At 39.3% G+C, this 10,976-nt stretch overlaps 1 protein-coding gene across 1 annotated transcript; it reads left to right on the forward strand.

Moving 5' to 3' along the window:
- The first annotated feature begins 7,402 nt into the window (after positions 1-7,402).
- On the forward strand, positions 7,403-9,337 carry LOC104421627 (transcription factor RAX2-like). Its single transcript, XM_039303389.1, has 3 exons — positions 7,403-7,672; positions 7,854-7,983; positions 8,402-9,337. Exons 1-3 carry the CDS (start codon positions 7,537-7,539, stop codon positions 9,147-9,149), a joined length of 1,014 nt encoding a protein of 337 aa, XP_039159323.1. The 5' UTR covers positions 7,403-7,536; the 3' UTR covers positions 9,150-9,337.
- The last annotated feature ends 1,639 nt before the right edge of the window (positions 9,338-10,976 follow it).

Genomic DNA, 10,976 nt, shown 5'->3' on the forward strand with positions numbered 1-10,976 from the left:
ACGTTTCTACGTCCAGCTAGAGCATCCTGCCTTTCTGAAGTTTGAACTTCGAACTCGGCTGAGAAGATGGCTACTCGGGGATTCGGAGAAAATTTCCACGCTGAGTAACAAAGTCTATTTCGACTGCCAACTCCCCCACACATGCTCCAACACGCACTCTTGTGGCTTTCTCCTACTTCGTTATAGACGAGCGATGTAGGAAACCCTTCAACGGAGTCTATTTCGACGGCCGACCTCCCGACACACGCTCAAACACACACTCAATTCGTTTTCTCCTAATTCATTATAGACAAGGAGAGATCAAGAACAGCAAGCAGAATTGACAAATGGGGGGCCTCACATAGGTGGAACCTGATTTGAATACTATGTTAGAAAGTCCAATTTAAAAGTTTAAATTGATACGTAGAGGTGGAGGGAGATAGAATGAATATAAAACTCTATGAAACCATACAAAAAAGAGATGTGGGATATACTTTATCATGCATATAAATAACATATAAGCACCTTAGAAGAATGGCACCTAGAATGATGAATTAGGAAAAACACACATAAGCAAAAATCTTAGGTATATAGGATGTGTAAGCATGAAGATCACATGGTTATAAGACTCATTAAAACTCCATAGACAAGCGATGCGGAATATGTTGTCAAATATGAATTGTTAGTTGTAATAATCAATGAATTTTAAGGTCACTCACTCGGGGGGGGAGAAGGCATGTAAAATTTAAGTTCTATTTGGCATTACTCTGTAGTCGTCGCTCGCCTGAAACTTCAGTGTTGTTCTTGTAATTTTTCCTAAAGATTTTGATGGGATAGGAGATTCCAATTTCAAGGCTCTTCTGGGCCTGTTATTTTTCTATATATAATATGTGTAATGTCTAAGCTACACAACCTGGTCAACACGCAACCTTGATACGGTGCACTATGCTTAATTGAGTAATTATTCATGGTTTTGCGGTTGGTTGATGCTACCAATGCATCCTTGTCGCTATGCTTGAATTGTCACCCACCGTTTCTAATGTAAAGTCCTTAAAATGAAAAAAGCGTAAAAGAAAATCTCCTTTGCACTGAGATTCTCAGGGAGAAACAATATTTTTTCGAGGGCACTTCAAAAAAAAAAAACATATTCACTTTCAACTCTTGGTGTGCCGTGCATAGTAAACTTAATAAAGAAAAAGATTATGGAAATTAACAAGACTTTAATCACTCGCAAGTCCTTTCAAGCATATTAGGTCAGATAGAGAGAGGGAGAGATCCAATGAATTATTAGACCCTAAACACATGGCCAAGAGTCCAAATCAAACTACTTGGCAAAGGACAAGAGGTCCTTCTCCATTTTAATGCGTGGATACAGCCTGCATGCATGGTTTTTCTAATCTTGGTTTGCCAACCTCGAGAAAGTGAGGGACCAGACAAACATAGCACAACCGGTTTATGCATTTCAGAGTCAATGCAGATGACGACGCTTGTCCCTTGTCTTCATTAGTTTAATTCGTCCTTTTTTAATATAATCGTTTTGCTGGCTTTATTATGTGTGTGTTCCTGTCAATTACATTGAAAAGGAGAGGGAAGACCCTACATGTTTTCTCCATTTTTTTATTTAAAGATTCCTTTGTGCCCAGAAAAGACAGAACAAGAAAGTTGATCGCTTTGTAGGAAACTTGTTTGAATTTACATATCTTCCGCGACTTTTCTCTGTTTCAATATCGACCAAGATTCGCAATTTGAATTTCCCAATTTGCATGCCGCACGCTTTCCGTTCAATCAAAAGATAAGATCTGGAGTTTTGGACGAGGGTTTTCCTCATTTTACGTTTATATTTGCAATCCACGGTTGCATAAGACCCCGCACAAAAATAACCTATTTTTTGCTCAATTATGGTACACCAAAGAGGCAAAATTCAATTTTTCCAGGCCAAAAAATGCACCGTCCTAGTAGATTTCAATAAGTGTTAATAAGTATCAAAAGACTAGTGATGATCCCTCTATTTGGAGTATGATTCAGTCCATTCATATTCCCTGCCATTCCTACACGCCCGTCAGTAGTAGCACCTTGTCCAAGCTATCTCTTCCCCGCCAATAACTCCTCACCTTCGTCGAATCTGGCATGGGCCTTGTCCATCCATGATACACACATCTACCAAAAGTGGTATTGTCATTAGATCCTAGGTTGAGCAGTAAGGGTTAGAAAGAGGGCAATCACTTATTGACCTAAGAGTCGAGAGGGAGTGGAGCAAGCTCTCTATTCCTTGTTCTCTTGTAACCGGATCCTCCAGAATCATAAGAATCCTTAGTGGAATGGGACTCCAACCCAAAACTCTTTGAGATTTTGAGAAGCATTAATTTTTAGAGAGCACAACAAATACAAGTTGTGAGCTGCCTTTATAGTAGTAGATCTTAGTTATGGATCACTTAGTGTTGAAAAGACCAACACAAGGGACATGGTTCAAGTTGTGCTTATATTGAGTGAGCCATGCTAACGAATGAAGTTCTACCACGAACCTAGTTTGATTTCTCCATGAATTTGGAGATTGGTGTTTTTGTGAAAGGCTTGAATAGACGACAAACTAATTGAAGATCAGCATGTCATTAGACTTCACTGAAAATGAATAATTTAAAAAGCATTTTACTGATCGCTTAAAATAATTAGCTAATGATAAATATTTTCATTATCAACAACCATTTTTATATCTAAACATTGTTGTGAACGATGAAAAACGTTTTTCATTCATTCTGTTTTGTAAGCAATTTAAGCAAACATTTTTAGAAATATATTTTTCAAATTATTTATTTTCGTGATATAAAAGTAGCTTGCTAACTTTTCCCAATATCTATTCCCTTACATGGAAGGTTATGAGAAATGGGTACCATTTTACTCATTTTCTATAATACATTAAAAGTGGTAGTTGGAAACTCAGACTCGTTATTTGAACACCTTTCGGATCCATTCCCAAGTTTTAGTTTTCTTAAGGAAACCAGCGGTTGAAATAATTTATTCCACTCCTCATTTGTAGCTCGCAAGCATGCTCTTGATTTATTCTCCGAACGAAAAACAAAGCTATATCCTGGAATCAGACTAGGAAATTGTTTTGCGCATCCATAATACCACACGTCATGCCGATACGACGTCGCCAAACCTCTCATGTCTCTCGAGCGGTTGAAATAAAAAGCTTGGCGACACTACGTCAGTAATTATACTTTACCCTTCTATTTCTGAATTTTAATTTTTCCAGCGATTATTTAAAGATCAGCCTGCCGTTGGAGTAAACAATGGCATAATCATACACATCTTAACGACATTCGGCTAATGGCCTAGAGAAAGGTCAACCCTTATCTTCTTAATTCTCTATATCTCTCATCTACTAAATACTAACAAATACCATGCATTTCTCTCACACGCTTTCTTGCCCAACCCTTTCTCTTATTTGTCTTTCTGTATCTAATAATCCACAACATAAACAAAACAAAACAAAAAAAAAAAGGAAAGGACGGTTCTTAATGGTATGATGGAGCTTCGAGTAGAACTCATAAAATTAATTAGCAATTGAAGTGTACAAGCACGCCTCATAAAACTGGTCAAAAATCATAGACCCCACAACATATATTCATTCTAAATCATGTATACAAAAGATAAAGGGTAGCTTCCAGGGGCATAATCAAGCAGGTCAATGCACATCGCATGTGAGATCTCGCACTGGATTCTAGCGCCGTGTGTATTCAAGCCGGTCAATCAAACAGCACAAAACCTAGACCTTACATCATTCCATTAATCTTGGCATGCATGTGTTGTATATATTTGGCTAAATAGGTAAAACAACCTTAGTCTAGTGGTTGGAAATTTAGCTTATGGTACCATCTGACCGCAATCGATGACAGGAAAAAGGAAATCCCCTCAAAATAAAAGGAAAAAAAAAAAGAAAGAGAAAGAAATGGGACTGGTTGCCTCTGCCATTGTGAGCACGTACATGTGATCATAAAAGCTAGAAACGAAACATTATCCTTGGAGAAGAATCAGCAAGATTAATGAGGTCGATTTGGTGAAAGATGAATAGTGATTGGATAGCGAGTGAGATTCGCTGATGAAACGGTAGTTGAAACCTCACAGCAAGGAACGAAGACGTTAGCAATGATCACATCGTAGTTGGCAATTGGCATTAATCAATGCATCGAAACAATGCATTTTCTTGGACCCCACCCTCCATAGTAAACCCTAATACAATATTGCACGTTATTGGAAGAAGACCCTGCATGGTCTTATGCAGATTCTGACCAATCTCCTAATGTTTTTTTAATCATTTCTCGTTCCCCGCAACCTTTGTCGGATGATACTAGAAAATCATTGACGATTGTAAAAATATGTGTGTAAACATTGACTTTTGAGATATATTAAAGTCCCATTGTAAACTGTAAATTCAAAATATTGCTTTTGGGGTTGCTTTTACTCTCTCATCGCGGACTGAAAAGGAAAAGATGATTATCGCTAATTAAAATAATAGTTTTTTAGACTATGGTTTTAGGCTTGACTATGATCAATTTTTGGTCACTTGAAGTGATATACCAAGGAAACCCAAAGTTGGGACAAAAACTTGCTCCTTGTTTGCCTGCTCCTAGGCAACCTTTTTCTCTCTTACTTCAAACAATTAGGTCCCTAAATCATGCAAAACAAATCATTTCCGATGCACGAAGCTTCCAAGAAGGAGAAACTGCATAGTCTGAAGAACCATAATTTTTCTCTTCCTCCGTTAGATTATTCAAATCGAGATAGATTATTCTAGAAGCCTTTTTTGCTTATTGTGGAGAAACAATACCTTTTTTTTTTATACCCTTGAACATCCGGTTCGATCGTTCCTTTGCATCTACTAACTTTTGACCTGGTATGGTCAATTCTCCATGTATGCCGCCCCATCGTCCTCCCGTTTTTATATTTTTTAGGGATTTACTTTTTCATCTCTATCATCATTGACTATTTAGTTAGCATAGAGTTTGTATTCGACACTCAATAGGTTTGTCAGGTAACGCTTGTCACCAATTTTTTTAAGGGTCAATTGCAATCCCAACGAATATACCGCAATTTGGGAGGTAAGCAACGTTTGAATTATGACTTCTCATAATAAAAAATAAACGTTGATTTACAAATGAACTTATAAAGTAATATGCGAAAAATCTACCTTCAGTAAATGAAAATTGAAGACTCAACAATAGTTTAGCACATTGATCAACCGATCAAAAAGTCTTAAGTTCATGCAAGAATTAGTGATTCTATAACCATATGTGAAAGTTTTTCGTTTCTAAGATCGACAGCAACAAAGAAAAAAACTTTCAATACACCCCCTCCGCTATCGTTTGAGAGACGGTCTTTCACGGCATAGCAAACTGTATCTTGCCCTAATTTCGATGAAATTGTCAATAAATACAAATTCTGTCTCTCGAGGGCTGATTGAGAACTATTCAATTGTTACTTGACAAAAGGGGTTTTCGGTAGTACTGTAGACGGACTTCCGAAAGAGCGATCTGGCGATCTTAAGGCGGAAAGCTGTTTGGCCACAATTGCAAGTCAAGAGATGCTGTCTTGACGTGATTTGTCATGGGTTTTTCACTTTGGCATTGAATTGTCAGTCCGACGAAACACCTGAGAGTGGCCGATCCAACGGGGACCCGTCGTCTCGATCTCTCATCGGTCATCGCTTATCAGCACTTCAATGCTTTGGACCCTGTCCCACGGTGCTCGAGCAGGCCCAATGATTGATTTCCTCTTTGAATCACTCACCCTTTCTGCAGTGCTTCGCTCTATGCTTCGAAGTACGGGATCCGTGCATATGATCGTTTTGATTTGGTTTTACTCGATTTCATCTGCTAATTTCTTGATCAATCCCTTGAAGAACTGCTTCTAACAATTTAGATTAGAAAATCAATGACGCTAAAACCTTCATGACATGGTTTTCTTTTCATACTTCGATTGATGAATCGGAAGTTGCTCGAGTCAGCTTTTTCACAGCAGCTTTAGCTGTGGAAACCTTATTTTTGATGCCCCGATAAAGTGAAACTTAATATATGTAAAGATGGTTAAACTATAATTGCATCTCCATAATTTAATAAAGATTTACTATTATGCCTAGAATTATCAAAGCATCTACTGTATGTATCATTTAGATCTAGCAATGTGCTTAGTTTGACGCTAGCAAATTGATCACGGTACAAAAAAGTAGATACAAAGCATGGCAGCTATTGCTATTGACAATAATTTGATACCACTGTTGTACTATTAAGAAATTTCTATACGTTGGGTTTTGCAAATCTCTATTGTACCACACTGTATAAATGTGAGCTGTTACGTTAGTAAATAAGTCTCACGTAATTTTAATTTAGCGTATTGAGTTTTAAGACCATGCAAGCCCAGGTGAGCTGGTGATCAAGGTAGACAATATCATGCTTGCGTGAGGAGTGATGCTACAAATATTATGGTCGGTCAACAGAGTGGATATATTAAGTTGTGTGGCAGGTTAGTAATATACTAATTATGGAAATAAGTTTAATATATATACAATATTTAAGCACGAATGTGGAAATAATTGGAGAAAAATCACTGTCATATAGTTTGCGACGAAATTTATAGTCAAAAATCATGGCCTCCCCTATACCGTTGATGGAATTAAACACGCTTCTAGCGTGGCAAAGTTCTTGGCTTTAGAAAGTGTGTTGCCTATAACTTGTCTTCTTTTATGTAAATTCGTAAACAATGCTTCTGCACAATTGTTGTTTCTTGAAATCCTGTTCGAGAGGAAAAGGAAAGAAAAAGACATCGCAGGAATAATCACGAAATAGTACAAGTAGCGCGACCAATTACAAATGGATGGATTGTTAGATAAGCAGGTCATATTCAAAACTCGATAACGACGAGTCTAAGTGTCCGTCTTGTTGTTCAAGAAAAGCCAAAAGAAATCCAAGAAGAAAATATCATTTTCATGTCGTTTCGGGACTCAATGTCAAAATCATCGCCTCTGCTGCGCCTTCCATGCAATTAAACACAGCTCCCAAAGGTCTTCAGTTTGGAAAATGTCACCACCATTGAGAAAGAATTAATGACAACAATCATGCGTGTGATGTTTCCCCTGAGCTAAGACTTGGGGGATTCTTTACCGAGAAGCAAGATGGCCTTCCGATAAATATCGTAGTTTGGGTTTTTTCAACACAAAACTTGCGGTAATATGGAAAGTTCTGTTGGCTTATCTAAATCAACCCCCCCCGGGGGGGGGAACCAAGAGTTTGAAAGTCTCTCTGTGCATTGAACATTGCTTTCCTTTTGACTTATCACACTCCATCCATAATAATTTAATAATAGGTTTACTGTGGAATGCGTCGGCTTCTTGATATAAGGAAAGTCCCCAAGCGCGCACCCACTGGAAGAATCGTCAGAAAAAAGAAAGTTTCCTTCTGTCTCGCTCTCTGATGCTCCGAAGAAGTTGCTCATTACCCACGAGGTCATAGAGAGAGAGAGAGAGAGAGAGAGAGGGGAGGGGAGGGAGGGAGGGAGGGAGAGATGGGAAGGGCACCATGCTGTGACAAGGCAAACGTTAAGAAAGGGCCATGGTCTCCTGAAGAGGACTCCAAGCTCAAAGAGTATATTGAGAAGTATGGCACCGGTGGCAATTGGATCGCCCTCCCACAGAAAGCTGGTAATTTGATTTTCAAGTTGAAGTTCTACCCACCTCGCTCCCTCCCTCCCTGCCTTACCCCCCTTCCTCTCTCTCTCTCTCTGATCTGCTGTCTGAAACGTAGTCCAGTGTTGTCTGATGATGGTGAGTTAAGATATGTGTGATTCTGATTTGAGCTTTGGTTTCTTTCTTGGTCATTCAGGTCTCAAGAGATGTGGGAAGAGCTGTAGGCTTAGATGGCTCAACTATCTGAGGCCAAACATCAAGCATGGTGAGTTCTCGGATGAGGAGGACCGGATCATCTTCAGCCTCTTCGCCACCATCGGAAGCAGGTACATACATATATGTCATTCATATACAGAAATCCCTCCCTCCCCCCCCTCCCTCTCAGGGGAAACTGTTTCTTGAGGGTACACTTTTATTTCCATTTCTTGATTGACTTGTGTGGTGATGCTTCCATTCTTGTTACATAGAACTTCTTCAAGTATTATCATCTGAGTGGAGGAGCCTATTATCATGTCTTGAAAGATTAAATTCTTGCTTGAAATGGGTATAGAACAAGAACCAGTAAAGGAAGATGAGAAGTGGGTGTTTCTTTTTCCAACAAAATATTGCATTGAGTGGAAAATCATCCATTTTTGGCGTTCTTTCTGCTCCGTATATTCCATATATGTTAGGATCTAACGCACCCAGTTCAAATTTGTCTGTTTAAAGAAAAGACGTTCATTATTTTCCCCTTGTTTCACACAGATGGTCAATAATAGCTGCTCAGCTACCAGGCAGGACGGACAATGATATCAAGAACTACTGGAACACCAAACTCAAGAAGAAGCTCATGGGCATGATTCCACCATCCCAGAGAAAGCTCATGATCCCTCCATTTTCGTCGTCAACACCTAACAATTACCCAATTACCCCATCGTCCCAATTATCATCACTACCCTCCTCACTGTACAGAGACTGCACCGCATCTTTTTATAATCCCCCAAGCAACAACAACAGGCCATCAATCACAAACCTTGAGTTCTCATCATCGCTCCCTTCTAGCACTACTCTCTTAACCGACTCCTCATCACTGTTTCAAGCCCAAGAGGGTGGTTTCCTGTGCCCCATCCAGTATGATTCTTCGGTTAAAGACATCAACAATAACAACCACAACAACATGCTCGTGTTTGGAAGTAGTGAGAGGAGTGATTGCAGCTATGGGAGAGAGATGGGGATCAAGCAAGAACAGTTGGACTTTCGAGGATATATACCTAATGGGTTTGAGGGGAACAACAATGTACAGAGGGTCGAGTCTAGTTACAGCAACAGTGGGAGCTGTGACAATGCCAACCATTTAAGTGGGTGCTTCGGGGGAAATGATAACAGCGTGTTGGACTATGATCTAGAGGATGTCAAGAGACTGATTAGCAGTAACAGCAGCAGCAGCAACAGCTTATTGTTCACCGATGAGAGCAACAAAATAGGAGATCAGAGGGCCTTGTACTATTTCTGATTCGTGTAAATCAAGTATCTGAGCCTCTGAGTCTGACCGATGAATATGTGTCAAGTCAAGGGAGATTTGATGGGGTAAGGTTTAGGGAAAGGGGGATTCAGTCCAGAGATTGAGACTTTCGGCTTCTGGGAGTCTGTGTGTTCTTTCTTTTTGTGATGAAATATATGACATTTCCATCTTTGACAGTACAGAAGACATTATTTTCCTTGAATTAATGCATTTATTTTTGTGAAAGATGATGAGAGGTGAGGTTAAACTGTACGGATCTCCCTCTCTCTCTCTCTCTCTCTCTCTCTCGGGGTCCTCTCACTGACCAAGATTCATTACATAAAATCTCATGAAAATTAGAGTAACATCCCCAATTCCCCAAACTATTCAAGAGTATGAGGCAACAGAAGGAATAAAAATGATAAAAAAAAAAAAAAAAAAAAAAACATAAAATATCTGCAGGCACATTTTACTAGACTCAGATTATCTAATCTTCTTTCCTCAGAAAAAAAAAAAAAAAAAAAAATCAAATCGCTGTGCAGTAGCCCCCCACAATCCTCTCGAAAACTGGGTCTGCGATTCAGTGTAGGGTGGAAAGGCAAATAGTACCTTTCCATATCTTCGCAATTCACACGTAAACAGGTATTGCGTTGTTGTTATCGCTGTCATCCTTATTGTTTTCTACAGCTTGTCAGCGGGGGGTTTTGTGCTTCATGCCAAGAACACTGATCTGCAGCAGCGGGGGAAGAAGTGACAACATTAATAAAATCTCATCTTTTTCTGCAGAAGTTTGAAATTTGTGAGTGTTCACAGCTCGGAAGTTTGTGGAGCTTTGAAGCGCTTAAAAAAATAGGGGAGTTCACATCAATATCTTAGTCTCTCTGACTTGTGCATATGAGTTTCAGTCCTTGTTGTGTAATTATAAAAGAAGATTAAAACTGTTCAACGGTGCATCATATGTATGCGCAGCATAATTTTAAAAGCCAGTTGATGCGAGGAATCAATCCTAATCTCTTACGTCCACGCGTCATGATGTTCCATGCACATCGCTGGGGAGATTATTGAATTGATAGGGTAATCGGTCATAGTAATCACTAGTTAATATTATCACTGATTATGTACGTAAAGATTCCGAAATGGTGCGCTCATGAGCCTTGACCATTCATGTGCTGGGCTCGCTCGACCCGACTGTCCTTTCATGTGGATTAGAAAATGAGCAGGCGTGCTTCGTCTCTATTGACCCTAGAAACATTGTAATTTAAGGTGTGTACTTGATAATTATAAACGAAACGCATGGTAGAGCGAAAGGTCTAAACACTTCATCTTATGAAAGGGATCTCCTTAATAATTGTGATTGCACGAGTTTTCTGATTGGGAAGTTATGGGATTAACCTGTGCGTGCTCCAAAATTGACAAATCGATAGTGAATGACCGTGCAAAGAACTGTCAATTGTAATGACACTGTCGAAAATGAAGGGATAACCTCCCTTCCAACTTTTTGCATTGCATCCTCTATTTTTTAAAACGCATCTTAGAAGAACTATCCCCATTCAAAAAAACTCAGCATCTCCTAAATCCCACAAACCCTAGCACCCAGTCCACCCCTTACCCACTAGATGTAAACCCCATCATTCATCAACATCCCTACCGTCGACCGTTGCTCTGTCACCTCCGACCACCGTCTTCACTACCAATACCGACGCCATCGATCCAAACTATTCTAAGTACTGAGATTCTTTTAGTTCCCACCAAACGAACATTTGTTACACTTTTATTGGGTGTAAATGTTCATATTTTGTTTCATAACAACCTAAAGGTTTCTCACATAACAGCCATTTC

The sequence above is a fragment of the Eucalyptus grandis genome, chromosome 10, assembly GCF_016545825.1.
Source record: "Eucalyptus grandis isolate ANBG69807.140 chromosome 10, ASM1654582v1, whole genome shotgun sequence".
Classification (NCBI taxonomy): domain Eukaryota; kingdom Viridiplantae; phylum Streptophyta; class Magnoliopsida; order Myrtales; family Myrtaceae; genus Eucalyptus; species Eucalyptus grandis.

Coding starts and splice junctions, on each gene's coding strand:
- LOC104421627 (XM_039303389.1), top strand. CDS start 7,537: ATGGGAAGGGCACCATGCTGTGACAAGGCAAACGTTAAGAAAGGGCCA. Junction 7,673..7,853: donor CGCCCTCCCACAGAAAGCTG/GTAATTTGATTT, acceptor TTGGTCATTCAG/GTCTCAAGAGATGTGGGAAG. Junction 7,984..8,401: donor TTCGCCACCATCGGAAGCAG/GTACATACATAT, acceptor TGTTTCACACAG/ATGGTCAATAATAGCTGCTC.